This window comes from Brachionichthys hirsutus, chromosome 21 (assembly GCF_040956055.1).
Source record: "Brachionichthys hirsutus isolate HB-005 chromosome 21, CSIRO-AGI_Bhir_v1, whole genome shotgun sequence".
Classification (NCBI taxonomy): Eukaryota; Metazoa; Chordata; class Actinopteri; order Lophiiformes; family Brachionichthyidae; genus Brachionichthys; species Brachionichthys hirsutus.
The window spans coordinates 6538902-6557812 of record NC_090917.1 but is presented as its reverse complement, the minus strand read 5'-3'; the positions used below and the strand labels follow the sequence as shown (position 1 = coordinate 6557812).

At 42.6% G+C, this 18911-nt stretch overlaps 1 protein-coding gene across 2 annotated transcripts in view; it reads right to left on the bottom strand.

Annotated features, from left to right (window-relative positions):
• Positions 1-18911, bottom strand: part of trrap (transformation/transcription domain-associated protein) — a 65707-nt gene that overhangs the window by 22045 nt on the left and 24751 nt on the right. For both annotated transcript variants that reach the window (XM_068754947.1, XM_068754948.1), the window contains 19 exons: positions 18111-18269; positions 17723-17860; positions 16655-16765; positions 15364-15510; positions 13806-14019; positions 13441-13569; positions 12175-12324; positions 11124-11323; positions 10633-10754; positions 7857-8070; positions 7551-7730; positions 7165-7311; positions 6637-6756; positions 4736-5023; positions 4264-4401; positions 4022-4134; positions 3425-3560; positions 1564-1755; positions 114-309 (listed from right to left, as the gene is read on the bottom strand). In XM_068754947.1, coding sequence (XP_068611048.1) covers positions 114-309; positions 1564-1755; positions 3425-3560; positions 4022-4134; positions 4264-4401; positions 4736-5023; positions 6637-6756; positions 7165-7311; positions 7551-7730; positions 7857-8070; positions 10633-10754; positions 11124-11323; positions 12175-12324; positions 13441-13569; positions 13806-14019; positions 15364-15510; positions 16655-16765; positions 17723-17860; positions 18111-18269 — 3094 coding nt within the window. The remainder of the gene's footprint in view (positions 1-113; positions 310-1563; positions 1756-3424; positions 3561-4021; positions 4135-4263; positions 4402-4735; positions 5024-6636; positions 6757-7164; positions 7312-7550; positions 7731-7856; positions 8071-10632; positions 10755-11123; positions 11324-12174; positions 12325-13440; positions 13570-13805; positions 14020-15363; positions 15511-16654; positions 16766-17722; positions 17861-18110; positions 18270-18911) is intronic.

Genomic DNA, 18911 nt, shown 5'->3' with positions numbered 1-18911 from the left:
TCATTGATAATGGCAATAAACTACTTCGGATTCTGATAAATACATTATCTTTCACTGTCACTGGTGTCAAACCTGACAGGCAGTCCCAGGTCTGTGGGGAGTGAGTGTCGTACCTTGGTAGTGATGCTGGCGCCACATGAAGATGCTGCTCCAGTGAGACAGGTCATCAGAAACGATAGGAAGTCGGTTCCTCCAGGTTTTCACGACAGTCTTCATGTCATGGAGGCTGGTGTTACGGCCCAGATTAGCTGGCTGAAGCCCTGCATTAATTTGGGCTGCCTCTTGAAGCTCAATGATCTGCTGTGCTGCCTAGGAGAGCATTAAGTAAATAAAACAACCCACGATTACAGAAATACAAGCACAAACTACAGAAATAACAGCACAAACTGCATTTGCATTTCGGGATTTTTTTTTCTTTTTTAAACGTTACCAAAACTAATTTAATTGGGAAAAATCATTGTGTCTCCCTACATTACTCAGCTAATCTGGTCCCACACGGGAGAGAAAAAAGGAGGAGGCGATAGGAAAATATGAAATGATAAGAAGGGGTTCAATCGCATTCCATGAAAAATCCTCATTGATTGACCCACAGCTGCTTTGTGGACATATAATCAATCATTCCATTACAAGTACTCATCAATCAATATTAAAGTCAGCCCTCATAATCGATAGCGTGGGTGATAGTCCATTGATCGTCAGTCACTGCTAAGCGCTGGGCTTTGATGATGAATTGATTCAGATAGAATTTGAGCCCTGCAGTGTTTGCAGAGACTGTGCTTCTCACGTTCCGAGGCTCATGGAGTCGTGAATATGAGATACAGGGATCGGAATAGAGATTTACAACAGGCCGCTTGGCTGGCTAGTGGAATAAATAGCTTGTTGTCCCTTGGCTAGGGTAAATAATTGGACTGCACATATGCAGTCCCCACACACCCAAGTTGCCCAGTTCAAATATCCATTTTGAAAAGATAAGTGTAGCGAATCAGAGCGGTGCTGACGACTTAACCTCCCTGCTCCGAAATCAAATCTCCCAAAACAAAATAAATTAGGCAGTACAATATTCCTCACAATTATCCGTTAATATCAGCCGATGGCCCATTTCTAACCTTCATTCAGGCCAGCCCATTCATCATGTAAATGTATTTCTGCTGCAGGTATTTAATCAAATGGTATCAGATGGCAGGGACGTAATTAAAGCCATTCTAAATGAACTCTCTTTCTCCTCTTCCTCCACTGTCCGGCCGATTTCTGTTCACCCTCTATCTTTTCAGTTTCCATTGCCTTGGACTCATTTCTTTTCTCCTTCCTCTATGCATCCACTCTATTGTAACCTCCTGAGGTAGAATCAAAGATGTTTAAATGGTAGTTGTTTTAATTTTATTTTTATCCACGCATCTAATTTATACAAAGTAGAGTGAAAAGGAAAAGAGGCTATTATTACTCAAAGCTATTGAGTGGATCTCTCCAAGTGTTTATCAAAGGCTTTTCCCGACTGCTACATCAGCCTAAATGGAATCTTGCACCTCAAAGAAGACAGACTCCCCATGCTTCTTGCATACTGACCTGCAGCAGTGGTGTGTGCACGTGGGAAACGATGTGAGGCAGCCTCCTCCACTCGCGGATGGCCAGGCTGGAGGCCATTTCCACCAGCCGCTCTATGAAGTTGAGTTGCTGTTCCTCGGGGTGACAGATGGCCAGGTAGCCACGGTGCATGTTCACCTTCCAGGCCATTTCCTTAGGACAGCTCAGTTCTACCTGGAAATGTACAGAATATTCAGCTCTCTGTTTTAACACCAGGTTATAGTAGAAAATGCTTTTACTACCGATTTATCCTTTCACTAAAGGATAACTACATCAGGTTGACTCGTGTACTGTGTAAAATAAATAAATAATAAGATCTAGACTGGTTATGGCTAACTTCCTTCTACACTTGGCATAAATGTGGTGCCGTTTCTCATTCCTCTTTAAAACCAATCTATCCTTGTGCTATTTATGCCATTTTCTGCTGTGAAACAAGCCACAATTTGTCCTGTAAAATTCATAGGATAAAATATTAATGTGTTGAAAATATTAAAATATGGAGAAAGCTGACAATCTTCAAATGGATATCTGGTGTAAGGTACTAAAATAGAGCACTTTATTGATCTCCCTTTTCCTTATAGTGTACCACAAGACAAAACAGAAATACATATCTGTACAATTGACTGTTGTCATAATTCAAAATAAAAGATAGATCTGCCTGCAAAATAAGACTGCAGTTGTCATTAAGTTTTCTTTTGGGAACAAGCATTTTGTTGGAGCTATGAACAATTTGAGATTTTGGTGTAATATTCCTTACAGATTTTTTTGTTTATTTAAAAATAAACATCTGGAGGAGAAAGGACTATGATATCCTTGTAAAATGCAGCGCTTGAATAGTATAACAAGACTGTATCCTCTGAATGGTTAGAGAAGGAAGTTCATGCAAATGACTAACAATCAACCAGACGAGACATGAAAGGGAGGAGAGGAAGCGGTCCAGCCAGATTAAAACAATGCACTAACACAAAAACAGACCCCCGGAGAAGCCTGCTGCGTCAAACCAACAGTCTGAAGTTGTCTTTAAATGCACGTGTGAGAAAGAAGGAATGAAATAAAGTCAAAGACTGGAGAGAGAAAAAAAAATCAAGCTGGGAGTGCAGGTGTATATTTGATTTGTGTCTCCTGATGTTAGATAAAATTTTCACACACTAAAATAAACCCAAATGGATGCTGGGTAATAATTCACACATCCAGTTGTCATTAGTCTCCATCATAGTGGTTGAAGTACAACAAGAGGGGGGGTTAGCAAAGAAAAAAAAAGCATGCAGGGAAGAGAAGCTGGGGATGTAAGAGACAAAAGAGAGAGAAACAGGGAGACAGGAGGGAAGGAATGAAACACAGGACGGGATGTGGCGGAGCTGGTGATGCCATCCAGACAATTTAATTAGGTGTCACCTTAGGACAGAGTGTCTCAATGGATTAGTTCCAAGTCTCCTTGAAAGAGCAAAGCAGGGGCATTTGTTATGTGTCAGGTACTATCGCATGCTTGCCACCCGTCTACACTTAGGCAACATTAGGTCAATAAATTAACAGGGCAAACAGCTGAACTGCATTTCCACAGCTTTACTGCGAGCTTTCCCATTCTCCCGGGGGGGGGGGGGGGGGGATCGGACAGTCTCAATATCGTGTTACTGTACTTCACATGAGGCTTAAGCTATAGCACTGCACCCGATAGCAGGAATGAAAGTAAATCAAACTAGTGTGGATTTTAAATGGTGTTTGGTTCATCAGAACTACGCTCTGCTTTAGTGAGACGTTCTGATTCTACATTAGCTTTGGTAGAAAGTATGAGCAGCCGTGTGCAGGTGTGAGTTAATGCATCTATTTTTTACAGACCCCTCACCTGTACCAGGGCCTCCTTCATAGCAGCCCAATTGGAAACCCTCCAGGCGCACTCGAGCATGAGATAAGGGTTGGAGTGGCCTTTACATTGACCATACTCCGTCAGCGGTTCCCACTGGTTCAGTTCCTTAGAACAGCTAGACATGAAGACAAAACAAGTGGAAAGGACAGGAAACTTAAAAAATACATTCTCTTAAATTTGTTACAGCTGTGTTAATTAACCTTGCAGCAATTCAATTCAACCACAACTGTGGCAAGTTTTTTTAAATCAAGATTGGATTCAGATTCGTCACAATGAAACTCACTAACAGAACTTCCTCTGCTGACTGAGACATATTTTCAGCCATATGAACTTTATAGGACACAGAAATTGAGTTTGTTATATTGTAATACTGTTTCTGAATACCCCTGCTGTATAATTTGTGAGATGATGGAATAAAGATTATCTGGTTTATAAAATCAAACAGTGCACAGTATATATATGAAGGTATTAAAGTAAAAGCAATAATTTGCTGTGGGTTTGTGCACGACTCGCTCTCTCTCTCTCTGTGTGTGAGACAGACCGCATTTTTTGATAATAATAATCCAGAAGGCTTACCGTATCCAGTGGTCCTCCCAGAGTTGGTACTCGGGGAAGATGGCTGCAGATATGTTACTTCTCTCGTGTTCTTTTCTAGCCTTCTCCATCGCTTTCTCATAGCTGTCTTGAGCCTGCGCACATGAGGCACGGCAGTTAAAGTACAATCCGTTTCAGAAACAAAAGCGGCTTAAATGACTTAACACCTTCATTTATTTACAGCAAGAAGAACCCAGTAAATAAGGCGGCCGGCTTTCACTCACCTGTTCGAAGAAGCCGTGCTGCTCGTAGGCGATGGCAGTGGCGGTCTCGGGAAACTTGCACCTTTTCTGCCAAAGGCCAGCCCACATGTCCTCTTCTTGGAGCAGCGAGTAAAGTTCTGCTAGGGAGTCCAAAATCTCCTGTTGAGAAGGAGGATAAAGTGTACACAACACTCGAACAAATGGGAACATTTGGTATGGTAGAAAATGAGCCTGGAACAATTGTCAGGTTAACCAAAAAGCATGGAAAGCTACCAACATCTTTAACTCATTCATTGCCAGCAGTTTTTGCTCATTTTGCAAGATCCACAGAACATTATATAGTACTATGACGATGCAAACACCGAACCTAAAATAAAAGATTCAAGTCTCTTCTTTCATCAGGAAATCGGTTTGGATTCTGGAGTTATTGGCCGTTGAAGAGAGTCAGAATTCAATGATTTAATATTGATAAGTCACAACTTAAACTCATTACCTGTTGAGGTGGTGTGATGCTCTCCTGTTCGTAAAAATCGGTGCTCTGTTTGGGTTTGCCGTGCAGACTGAGGCCCTTTTCAAAAGCTTGCTGTTCCAGCATTAAAGTGGAGCGGAGCCAGAGGTTGTGTGTCTTGCCTAAGTACTTCAACACACAAGGGCGGATGGGGATAGGAGGCACACACTGGGACATGGCCTCCACAAAGCAGTTGAGGGCGCTGGGCTGGCAGTCCCTCTGGGCCTGGTGGCTGCCGCTGCACAGGAAAGGACTCATTTCTCCTGACAATGCCTGCAAAGGAGAAAAAAGCTCGTCAAACTACCCGTTTACACTCACGCAGCAGCAGCAGTGCACTGATATAGAATATTGATGTTGGCATTCTGTTGCATATATGTGATGCAATATGCCGAGTTTCTTCAATAGAAGAGAGCTCTTAAGAAGCAGGGAAAGAGGAGGAGTGAAAAAAGGTGGCATGTCTAGTCAGGGACAAATGGCAACTCAATACATCTCTGGCTAAAATGCGTGAATTGGATCTGAATTTACTTGGAATGTTGTCATTTTATGGCCCATACATGTAAAAAAATATATATATTGGAAAGTAATTAATAACATATAATGTTTAAATGAAGATATTTGTCACATACGGAAGTAGGAAAATACAAATCTGTGAAAAAAGTGATGCCCTCATAGCCTGTTTATACACCAGCAGAATGGACTCTGAATGCGAGTATGGGACGATGCGCTGAAAACCACACGCACAAAAATAAATGATGCGTCAGTAATGAATAGAATTTTCACTGCCTATTGACAGACTAGAGTAATCTATGCTTTGATGGTCACTGTAATTAGGCTTGTGGCAGAGAAGACCATTAAGTAAGTGGATAGGATTAAATTCTTTTCCGAAGAGCAATATGCTTTTCCATCATTCCCATGTAATAATCAGCCTACAGATATAAATCCTGAGCACCAGTGACGACTCCATTTGTCCCATAAATTGATATAGTGTAATAAGGATAAGGCATCAGGATAAACACATGTGACATATTTGTGACTTCGTGTCTGTCACAGGAAAAAAAAGATTATCATCATCTTTCTATTGATTGCATCTTTCAGATGGTTAAGAGTTCAATCACTTCAAATCAAGGTCTTTCAATAAGTCTCAAACTACTCTAAATGCATCTGGTTCGTTAAACTCATTACAGCTTTCCTCCTTCAGCTTTCTCGTTTCCATATTTAGCATAAAAGAATCTGTCCTCATTAAGTATAATTGCACATTTTGAGAGAGAAATGGGATAGCCAAGGTCAGAGTAACAGTGTGCTTACTAACGTCATTGCTACAGAAATGAACGTGGGGGTGGAAGAGTGCGTGCAGCCAGTTTTCACACGGCATATTCCAGGAAAATTGTTAAACCGTTATTGCATCTTGCTGTTCTATATAAGTTAGCGAGATAGACGGGGGGGTGAAGAGCTCATTGTTGTTCCACCTCTGAGCCTTCAGCAGAGGTAGTGAGAGTGCTAATTAGACTTCTGGTGTTTGCCGCTGCTAGCAGTTAGCAGCTAAATGTCCTCTAAATGGGGGGGTAGTGTGCAAGCTGCTTACCCTCCAAGCAAAAGGATGAAATCAACCCCCAACAAGGAAACAGGAAACATAAATATTTGTTTGCAAACAAGCTGCAGATACATATCTAAAATGTTGCACTAGATGTCAATGTGATAAACTCCACTTTCAATTAGCTTGCAGAATTATGGGCATTCTATGTAAAAAAATCCTTCCTTCCTTTGAATGTGTACAGTATTTGTTTGAATACTGTTCACAATAATGAATACAACATATACAACTGGACCATTCCTTACATTGTGGTCCCTGCTCTGCTCTGGGACAGAGGCTACCAAGTTGTACTTACATGCTGCTGCCTGTCAGAGAGGATCTTCCAGAGGCGAGGAAAGAGTTGAACCCAGGTCCTTTCAGCCAGCGGCGTGGAGATATGACAAAGCTGGACCAGAGCGTTCAGAAGCGCCCCCGTCTAACACAGAGCAGAGGAAAAACGACAGCCGCCAGCTCAGCAAAGAAGCGGTGTTCTTACGACTCATCTCTGGGATCAAGAGTAGAGCTGGTTCATTATCATAAAGTCCGGTTAATTGTTCGACTGATGGCCCAGATCCTAATCAGTCCCTGATTTTATACAGGGACAGCAGAATAAAAATCCTTGTGGATCTTGTAAAAGCTTCTGCTTAGCATATATGAGATAAAGTGATTTAAAAATATAATGAAGTTCAACACCTCTTACCACTTGCACATAATATTGTCAGCAGTAAGCCCCGGGTAATCAGGGCCATTAATGAAAATTATTCAGCATAACGGTTAGATATATCTTTCCACACAACTCGGTTCAAATCCACTTCCCCGATGGTTTCAGAAGCACAAATCTCACCTTGACTTCTCGAAGCGAGTCGAGGAACTTGTCATGGCGGTTAGTGAGCATGTGCAGTTGGTTGCCTGCATCTCTCTCGGCCTGTTCCTTACTCTTGGGGATGGCGGTCTGGTCCCCTGGTGCCAGCTCGATGTCTATCTCCACATCCTGTCGGAGTGCAGAAGAGAATAGAAAAAAAAAAAACTTGAGAAGCGCCTTGACACTTTGTGCCGGACACAAGCCTGTTTGCAAAGGCCTTTAATGACATAAATAACCATCTGTTAGATCTTTGATGGTCCTTTTAGAAAACTAAATTTAAGCCAAGAAGAGGTCACATGTTTTTCAGCACATACCATTTTCACTAGTAAGATAATGTGCTCAGTTATGTCTCTTGACGTGTGCCCTACCTCCTCTTTGGTCTCACTGTTCTCTCTCTCTCGTGGCTCCTGCTTGACATGGGTTGCCATGGCAAAGGCAGCGCGGTCATGACTGTCAGCCAGGTTGATGACGTTTGTGATAGATGGCAGCATGGATCCCTGGCAGCTGGTGCCGATGATGGTGTTGCGTTCACACACTGCAAGCAGCAGCTACCAAGCACACACACACACAAGGAAAACAAGTGCACAACACAATTAGTGACGGCAAGTGATGAATACATCAAGAAGATTGATGAACCTTGGAGACAAAGGACAGAGACGTAGCACCCGCTTTACCTCGATGCACTGCTTTATCCAGAAGTGGCTGCCCATGGCCTCCCAGTTCTGAGAGCAGCAGATGTAGAGAAGCCTTTCATAAACACGCCGCTTCATGGAGCTGTCGAACACCTCGAAGAACTTGGCCCTGATCAGCGGCTGAGAGCAACGAAGCCCGGAGAGGAAGGCTGGCTCCAGCTTGGATGTTATGTCGCTTCCCGACAGACTCTCGTCCCTGTGTAATGTGTTGGACAAAACATTTTACTTCAGAGCTCGTACGGCTCTAATCTATTTTAATTCAATCATTCATGAGGGATGAATACAAATATTTTGTTTATATTAAAGTATTTAAAATAGAACTATGCATGGTGCGTTTTTACTTATTCCAGCATCAAACTATACGTGATGTCAAACAGCCAGGCATACAACACAAAAGCATGCGAGGCATTTCTTCCCATTCAGAGCCAGAAGTGGAGCCACGTAAGAGTGACAAATGCGCTGTTGCATTTCTTATTTGCGTCTTTGTTTTCTTTCATTTAGCTACAGCTCCTCAGACGCCGAGGCACCTGTGACACATCTGGGGGAAGCGTTGAATATTAAATCTAAACCTTCCCCTCACCAGCAGGAAAAGAGTGGAGTAGTGCGGCTTGATCACTACAAATGAGTGTGATTAACTGGAACTGACAAGAGATGCCATTAATAAGTGAGAGGATTTATTGAGGAGCTGTTGCACTTATCAAATCTAGGATATATGCCCTTTAACGAATGAAAGCCCTCATTAGAGAGCAATAAATTGTTCAACTACTAACAGGAAAAACAAGCAGTCAAGGATGTAAACTAACCCGATGCAAGCTTTTTGAGCACCATAAGCAAAAACACAGACGAGCAAGCAAAGCCTTATTAAAGAAACGTGAAAAGAGCCTTCTGGTAATGAGTATTTACTTCTTCCTACTCCCTTTCGCTCACGTAAATTGCATAGTTAGGGCATTATGGTTATTATTTATTGTTTGAGTTATTGTTAATTAATATTACATGTGCTGCGTGTGTGTGTGTGAATATGTCTTTACATATGTGTGTATAGTATATATTTGTATTTATGTTTATGTATATGTGTGCACATGTATTTGGCATTGTTTTTTCATTTTTGGTTGTTTACGTGGTCGAAATAAATAAATAAATAAATAAATAAGTAAAAGCCAAAACCTCGCCAAACAAAGCTTTAGAGCTTGCAAGACACCTCAAATAAAATATATAAAACATGCTAAAAGTACCAGTAACATGAAGAATGGCAGCCAACTGCAACTCTAAATGTATTTGTAATTATATGATCTTCCCATTTGAAAGATGAAACCGTAGCAACCATGCGTTTGCAGCGCTTCAGCAAAGAGAAAGCCGGCTATATTCTAATATATTTATACTATATGCATCGTCACGTGTGTGTAAGATAGATATCATCCAGTGTTAAGCATGGCCTCTGGCAATCAAGACGAATGACACAAATGATAATGCTTATTCAACCCATGCTGGTTCAGTTACTCGTGTTCACTTAGTGCTAATAATCTCTAAGTAGTTAAACAAAACACTCAAATAGTGGCAGCAAATTAAGATGATTTGAAATACAGTATATATATATATTACAATTGTTTAACTTTTGCCGGTTGCATTTATAATATTTTTCACATGATGGTAATGCATTTAGTCTTAGAGCTTAATTTGTTCTGGTATGTCTGTAAATATAATAATACATACTAACAATCAGCGAAAAACAATTCAGGGATTAATCACACATATGGCAGGCAGAAAGCATTCCAAACATATTCCATGCACAAGTAAATCTGGTAGCACCATTCAAACGCAAGGTTGCCAGGATGTTTAAACAGCCATGGCGTTTAGCACTAAGGAGCACTGGAGCGTGAGGAGATGGCAGCTAGCACTAAATATCCGGTGGAATCGAGCATCTTCGATGTGAAGGCTCCATTGATAGTAAAGCACTAACGGTCACGCATTACACACTTAAATAACAAATGTCACCATTTCTACATCTTCCTTGCTGCACTGAATGGGCCTCCAGGGCACGATTTGCTTAACAGAAGGAGAGGGGGGGGGAAGAGACAACAAAGGCAGGGCTTCCACAGCTGCACAGTGCCCCTGTTTGCACAATTCTCTTCATCACACATTGTCCTGGCACAGCTGCTTTAGCATTCCATTATAATTAGTTGCTGTCCATCACTGCTTTATGGCTCGTTCAAAAAATGTTGGCATGTTGAACAGATGGGACGGAGGCATACATGGTACATTTGGCTGATTAAACGTGTGTGTGCGTGGGACAGACAAACAAAGAGAGCCATGTTTTGATGAATAGCGAGCAGTAAGATAGTTCATCCCCCTGGCCTCCACCTGCTGCATGTCTTGTCAGGAGTGCTGATTCTACTGTAGCCCTCTGAAACACCCGGGTACATTATCCATCTGCCTGCCTTCCTGACCCCGTCTGTATAATCAGCCGTTTCAAACCTTTCCAAATACAGCCTCTATATAGTTGTAGGAGAAGTTTTGACCATTTCCATCAATGCAATGGGACCGGTCTTTCACTATCCTTAGGTCGATCCTTTAAAAAAAAGATGAATGGTGCACTGGGCATTGCACATTCTACAGACTGCTTCTTCCCCTATTCGTTTTTCCTTTATTCTCTCCCCTGCCTCAGACTCCCGACCTCCATCCTTCAGGTTAAGGGGAATGAAAGGACAGTAAGGTCTCTTTGTCACAGCCATTTGGCCATGTGATATATGGCTGTAATTACCTGTAGACGTAATTAACGAGGTCCAAGAACTGGCCGTTTAACTCAAGTTCATCGGGAAAGCGCTTCTCTATGTAGGTCATCATCTTCACCAGCAAGATGGACTTCTCGCGCAAATTGGGCATCTGCAGGGAAGAAGGGAAAGACAGATGTCAGAAAGAGAGATAGAAGATATACAGTATTCTGGAACTGTAGCTGTCGACAGAGAGAAAGAGGAGGGGGAACCCTTGCTGCGCTCTGTTCACAGCTGAAGAGAATTTAAAAAACAAACAGCTACTGAATTCATTTGTCTGGGTTTGGAAAATGTGTTTTGCTTGTCATTTGTCCAAAGGTTTCTCAACTTTAATTAAATTGCGGATTCCATTTTCTGGTTTGCTCCCGCCATCATCAAGGCAATTATCAGCTGAATCACACACTGCTGCCGTAATTGTTTGTGGACATAATGGTAGAGCTTTTAATCCTCTTTGCTCACTGGATAAAGCTCTCCCTCTTACCTGATTAGCAGCCATCGGAGAATTGTTTTTCACCCACTCTTCAACGATTTTGACGACGGCACGGAGGATTTTGGGGTCAGGTGACTTCTCAATCAGTGATGTGAGTATGACCTGGATGAAGTTCTTCCTCATCTCCATGCTCATGACAGACAGTCGGGTCTTGACGAGGTCCAGACTCAGCATCACCAGTTCACTGGTTACTGTGATGACAAATACGAACAGTCATTACCTGGACTGACACAATCAGGCGTTGTATAAATAATATAATATTAGGTGTGGATATTAATGGCCTTTCGTGGATATCTTACAGAGATTCACACAAATGAAAAGTCTCAATAAAATCAGGATGGCGTAGTTAAATTTATCTGATAATGGACATAAACAATCTTTATAGACTAAGAACATGCTGGGCAGATAGGCTTTGGTCTTTTTGACTGGAACTGGCCAGAGGAGGGTAAATGTCTCTCGTTCCTGATACAGTCCATTAGGGGCCCATTTAATCCACCGATAACATCTGAAAACCATTACATCCAATCTGAGAAGTATCAGCAGGATTTATTTACTGCCTTACTTGGACAAACCTGAAGCCAGGCTCACAAAAGAAGGTGACAAAAAAAAATTCCAATGAATAGTCAAGCTAAACACAAAGCGTTTAAAAGACGGCGCGTGAATCGGTCGTCTTTAGCCTCGCAGACTAACATATAAAGCAAGTTGTCAAGAGGTGAAGCATCAGCTCGTCCATCCTCCACAGCAAAACAACAGGGAGCATCTTTTTATTCCCTCCAGAAAACGACAAAACTGGAGATTGGAGCTACATTTCTAGCAAAAGCACTCCAGTAGGTCATGCAGAGGAAACCCAACTCAGGGTGAAACTGTGTGAAACCATCTGTAGGGGAGATTTCCCATGACAGAATCATGAATTGTGAACACAATGTGGCCACGGACACAGACATGGAACTAGATATCCAACCTCTTACACTTTACGTGTGTGCTGGTAGGCTGTGTGGAGCCTCGTAATATCCTTCTGGAGGAAACGGACCCATGAACGTACCCGTGTTCGTTTCAGTGACTCCTGCGCTGGCCTGCTGGGGATTCAGGTGCTCTCGCACCATCTTCTGTAGTGAACGCATGAACACTGAGATGAGCCGGTCGATGTAGCTAGCATTGTAACTGCAGGCTGACTTCAGGATCATCAGTGTCCCTGAAAGACACATGAAGGGGTCGGAGAATGAAGGGAGGACAAACCAACATTTGACGAGGCACCCTAAACTTCTGCGGGGTAAGGTAACACACACACACACACACCTGCAATCAGTTTTTGTTCATTCACACAACAAAGTAAAGATATTTTATGGCGTTTCCAGAGAGCCAGAGGCCAGGATTGATTAATGACTATCGCTGTTGATGCTCCGCAGAAGTGAATTTCTTTTATCAAAAGTATTTTCATTGACCACGGCTGCCATCATATAATTTCCCTATGGCATTAATAAAGTATTCTGATGATATCAATGCATGCTAACCTTAGTTTAGATCAATAAAAACACAATTGTTTAGGTTTATTTCAAAAGCTACAGCATATTCCAAATAAAAGAAAGAAGACTCGAATAGCTGTCTCCTTGGAATAACCGTTGAGGTGAGCTTTAAGCAAAAAGATCTAAGGTCACTCTGGGAGAGTCGGGCTACAAAGAAAGCAAGGTGCATTCTCAGGCAACATGACCATGTGCTGTCCGGTCAGTTCACGGTGATGCCTTCAGGTCGCCGTTATCGTGTACCTTTGGGGAGAACTAACAGATGCTCCAAATATTTTCTTCCTTCTGCTATCAAGCTGCTCAATGCAATCAGCAGTATTTTATATACCTGAGCAGTGTACAATATATATTTTTTATTACCGTCAGTTATTATCATCGTTATTGTTGTATTTATTATTTAAGACCTCACTGATCTTCGTGCCATATAACACGCTATGCGCTGTTGTGCTGCTGGTGAACAGCAAAGAAATTGCCCTTTTAAGGAGCAATAAAGTTTTTGAATCTTGAATGAATCTTTATAAGTGCTCTGACATCTGGGAGGACAACAGAAGTGTTTATAAAGAGAGGCTGGCTAAAAGCAGCAATCCTTCCCAAGACAACCGTTCCTAAACCACTGGACTGTAGCCTACAGGCCAGATGTTAGCCGGAGCTGCAGGGACCATCAGATTTCATTTTAATGACTCACTCACTGGTTTAAACGCTAAAAGTGACTGGGGGTACCTTGGTTTACCAACAAAATGAGATAACCAGAAAAATGTTGAACCTTTTTTGGGAGCTGAAGGTCTTACCAAAAAGCTGCGTGGGGTTAGTGTTGCTTGTGGCTTTTTCATAGTTGGTGAGTCCCTCATAGATAACTTTGCCGACAGCAGCATAAAGACATTCCAATTCCTCATATTTCGACGCCACTGTTGATGTGCCTAGAGGGGAAAAAGCAATGTTTTAATCAAACAAAGAAAAGCCGTGAAACTACCCTAATGCTTTGCTTTCAGCACATGAGATAAGCATCAATCAACAGAGCAATGATTCAAATATCTTTTGCCACATCTTAGTGAGCGCAGAAGGGAATGAACAATTTTTTTTACACATTTCAGATGTGTGGTGTTATTCAGAGTTTATGAAAGTAGAAATGAAACACTGAGCCCTGGAAACTTACTGGGCTCTGTGGGGAAGATGCTCATGAGGCGAGAAAGGAGAGAGTGTACCGCCCGCAGGACTTTGGTGTTGCCACAGGTCATGCATGCAGCAATTCCCCGCTGGAGGGGTTTAAAATGAGCCAGTATGGCTGGAGACTGCAGCACCGTCAGAAGGAAGCACAGAATCTCCAGTCCAGTACAGATGTTAGAGATGTTGGCCTGTTGTGTCTGCTCCTGAGAGGACACAGAGAACAGACAGTGGGGTGAAAAACTAATATTTAGCACCCATTACGGTCAAATGTGATCCAGACAAGGGGAAATATTCTAGCTGATCTTTTGAAACAAGAGTAAAAGTACAAAGAAACAAAGCATGAAAATGTCTATTTCAAATGTATCAGTAGATCCATCAATCAAGTTTTAGTGGCGCAAACGACTCGGATCAATATTCTACACACAGACGTATTTCTCACACAGAATGAATGTACTATGATTGCTGCTTAACCAAAGATCAATGGCCACCATCAAGACCTAATTTTGTCTAAATTGCAATCAGGGTTTATGGGGCCAAGAGGACAATCTGGGACAGATCCATTCCACTAATTTTGGCTAATGAACAAGGTGACTCTCGTGATAAGGCCCCTAGTAGATATTAAGGTTATATTGATTAGGTGCTGTATTAACAGCCTGGGACCTTGAATCTGAAGCCATGTGTGTGAGTGAGGGATTGTATGCCCCCTGCCCCCTCCTCATTTACTCTCTTACCCCTCTCCACTTGCCTCCTCATCACTGCCCTGCAAGTACACTGAGATGATAAGCGGTAATCCGATTTAGGGCATTGTTCATTAGTCTGAGTAAAATGGCTGGGCAGGTAGACAATGCTCCCGAGGTGACGGGGCCCCCGCTTGTCAGATCATCTGCATGGGATGGAAATGGGCTGTGTGTGTGTGTGTGTGTGTGGTCACAGTGATCCCCAAGAGGGGAGAAGGGAAGTATGTGACAATTGTTGCCGTACAGAGATAACCTTGTCCCAACAGCAACACTGAATCGGACCAGAGAGATGCGCACAGAAGGAGCAACAGATAGAAGAAAGAAAAGAAGCCAAGATAAGTGGATGAAAAGAAAGGAAGAGATGAGAGGAGAGGAGGAAGTGGGGGCAAGAGACAGATGCAGAGAGGCACAGTAGGCTGATACAGAAAGGGAGAATTAGGAGTTTAGTATGAAGGGGTCGGGGCACAGGACTCCCGTTATCGCACCGCTGTCATTATTTTGTCATTATGGTGGTTGGCGCTTCACTTCATGCGTTACTGATAACAAACAAAGGACTTGGAGACATAAGAGCAAACACCAAGAAGCAGGGACAGGGACACATACATTATCCTTAAAATGTTTCTTCTTATACAACAAGGCAGATTATTTTGAGTTTTATTCAAACTAGTTTCTCTAGAACAATGTTAATCTGTGGAAAATCCAAGGAAAAGTAGCGACATAAGTGATATCTGGACACTGTAGTAAAGAAACATAGCAGAAACACATGAAACAAAAAAAGGCGAGCCACTCTGAAAGCATAAACAATCTTACCACAGTCATAAGTAACTTATCAAACCACTGTAGCTTGAGCTCGGCACGAGGCCACATGTCAGGCCTGAGGGCAGACTTCATCAGGCTAACACAGCGACGGGACAGCAGCTCCCCCGGAGAGCCCGCCACATTGCTGCTGTCGTTCACCTAGACAGGAAGTGTAGGGTCATTATCAATGACATCAATATTAAATCTAAAACATCAATGAATGAATTAAATATAGGAATAAAACTGTAATAAATCACCACAGTGGAACGGTCAAAAAATAGATCTAGGAACAATCGTGGTTTTATACAAAATATATATTTGTTTAAACTAACACGGATAAACCAGCAATATGTTTACATGAGGTAAGATAAATGTTATTGTGTTCTGGAATAAATTCAAGAGGCATAAATGTTTCGGAGGTAATAGGGATGGAAAAATGAATACGCAAATAATACTTTAATAATAAAACATTAATGTCGGCGGACAAATACTGGTTGTGTTGCATCCAGTTGCTTTCAAAAAAAAATCCTTGCGTCATTCTGGGCTATCATGAAACAGCCAGTCTAGACTTGAGAGTCTGTGTTCAATTCCCATCCGCCGGATTTACAGCCATCTCTAAATGCGTTGTGCAAATATGTGCAAAACGCATGAGCCGATGTTGATGAGCGTCTTTCTCGCCTCAGGCTCCACTTGCTTCTGGAGTATTTAGAACACTTTCCTGTTTACGTTCGGCCCGTCCAGAGAGATTTGGACCAGATTCCTAATTCCGATCTCCAAAAGCAAGTTGTTGAGTTTTTCAACAAATCTGTCTGATGTCTTCAAATAAAACTTGTATGAAAAGTAAGCATTAGATACCTTTAGCTCCCATAAAAACATCTGAAATTAGCACTTCATTTGACAACATTTGAAAGTCCCCTGTTTCAAGGACGAGGTGGCGGTAATGCTGCTGAACCCTGTACACTGTTACCAGGTGGATTACAAAGAAAATATGACTAAAGGGTTCCAGATTGTTCAGTGAACGATTTCCAGCAGTCACAGAGAAGTTTATGTTCAACAGAAATGGTTGGACGAACAATGAGAATGGAGTTTTCCTCGGAAAAAAAGAAAGCAGGACAAGTCAAGGTGAGTGAATTCCATTTCAGACTTCTGACCAAAGTCATCACCACCAATCGACCAAGGGACAGCTGTGAAAAGAGGCATAAAAGGACTCTCTGTGTGTGTGTAGATGTGCTTGGGGGGCACTCATGTGAGAGACACAGCCAGACAGTGATGGAGTGGGGGACGGTTATTGTGGCGGTATTACCTGGCATGCGATCCTGATGAGGAAGTTGACCACAGTGTCTGTGTGTTGTTTCTCCACAGGCTTGGTGAGCATGGTTTCAGTACCTGGCATGGACTGGCTGCGACCGAAAACCTACAAACACACACGTGTAAATATTGAGAGTTATTTGTACTTTGGATACAGAGGAAAAGACAGATCACGCCTCCACCTATGAGGCCACATCGAAAGCCAGCAGTCACGCCTTTGCCTGCGTTCCTTAGAATGCGCCAACTGTAATGTTCTGAAAATGATCCTGGCAATTTTATGAGTACCGGTAATTAACATTTCCTTGACTAAGTCAATGCTACTTTTACATTTTTCCCCAGACATTGGACAAAAGAAGCTTGAAATAGGTTATGCTAACATAAGACAAAGACAAAGCTGTACCTAAAAGAAACAGGATAGTTTGACTCTCATTTTGAGAGTCATACAATACCAAATAACAAGATAAACAAGATTTATCCAAAGAAGAAACTGATGTCAGCCAGTTAGCATGAGTAAAATGTGAAGCAATTCATTCCACGAGTCGCTGCTATGCTAACTGGGAACACTGTACCGCAATATAAAACGTCACCACCCGGACAAGGCAATGCTATCAGAGCGAGCCCGAGAAGCTGCGGCACGACCCGAGTTTCCACTTTAACTCTCTATTGTTCACTTTACGTTTCGTTTCAAAAGCTTGTCAGCTACAAGTTGCACTCACTGTTTAAATAAATGAAACTAACTTTCTTACCACATCATTTATTCATTTTGCAAGCTGCAGGTCAGAGCCATATATTGTGTAATTGATGCTTTCAATTCAATTCATTCAATCCCAAGTCACTGGAACAATCACAAGATGTCACCAAAACCACTTTGTCCCTTTGAAATCGAATTGTAGCGTGAGCCGAATATTGTGCATCGTGTCGGGAGATTAGAGTATCGCTACAGCCCTAATAACATGTGAATCTTTTTAAACGTTCTTGTTGAATAAGGTGTTAAAATGACACCCATCCGACAAACAATGAATGTTTTGGTGCATCTTCCTGACTGAAAGGAGACTGAGCTCACCGCGGAAGCAGCTCCAGTTGTAGCGCGGAACCTCTTGGCGTCCTGTCCAGCAGGTGCAGCTTCCAGAGACAGTCCTCTTTTCACCGTACTGCCGCTCGTCCCTTCGCCGCCGGGTCCTACGTCAGCCTCAGACTCAGGCTGCCACGAGGAAGAGGGGGGGACAAACGGGAGGAGTGAAAGGAGGATGAAGATGGAGGCGAGTCCCGTCATTAACATAATTACAGTTTGAAAACTAAGAGCATATCTCCAGGAGTATGAGTCATTTGTAGTTTAATTTAATCCCTGAGAAAAAGCTTTTTGTGAAATAATATTGCTGTTGGAATTAACCTAGAAAGGTGGGCATGCCTTTGCTTTTGATTTGTGTGTGTATTGATCCGTGCCCCCCCACCTGCTGATCTTTGATCCTCTGTAACTCCCACTTTATGACCACCTCAGCGAGGTCCACCGCCAGCTTCCTTTGCTCTATGGTCACGCTGGGGGTGAAGCCCAGGCGCTGCATCGCACTGATCATGTGCTGCACCAGGTGGTGGCGTACAGGGTAGTACACCTGGAAGAGATGTTAGTAGTAGTAAAATATTTAAGTGTGTATAAATATAAGTTCACTAGTAGGAGAAAAGGAGGATTATTCTAGTTTCAGCCTGTCCCACGACAGCAAATCAACGTTCTCCACTTCACCCTGTCCTTTGCATCGTCCTCTCCAACACCAGCCACTCTCATGTCCTCCCTCACTACGTCCATGTATCTTCTCCTGGGTCGACCTCTAGCCCTGTTCCCTGGCAGGTCCATCCTCAGCATCCTTCTACCGATATAGTCCCTGTCTCTCCTCTGGGCATGTCCAAACCATCAAAGTCTGGTCTCTCTGACCTTGTCTCCAAAACGTCTAACCTTCACTGTCCCTCCTTATTGTCTCATTTCTAATCCAACCTGGTCACTCCCAAGGAGAACCTCAGCATCTTCATCTCCACCACTTCTAGCTCCGCCTCCTGCTTTTCCTCGGATCCACTGTCTCTAAGCCGTCCATCATTTCCCCTTGGGGAAACAAAAGGTTTCCTGGGAATGACCTTTGTACGTTGCTGATACTTGGCTCTAGATTTTTGGCTGATAATGCATGCAAAGTTATTAGGGTCCTTAATAACTAAGACATGAAGTCAGAGGCAAACTCTGAAGTCATTTTGCCACTTACCCCTCA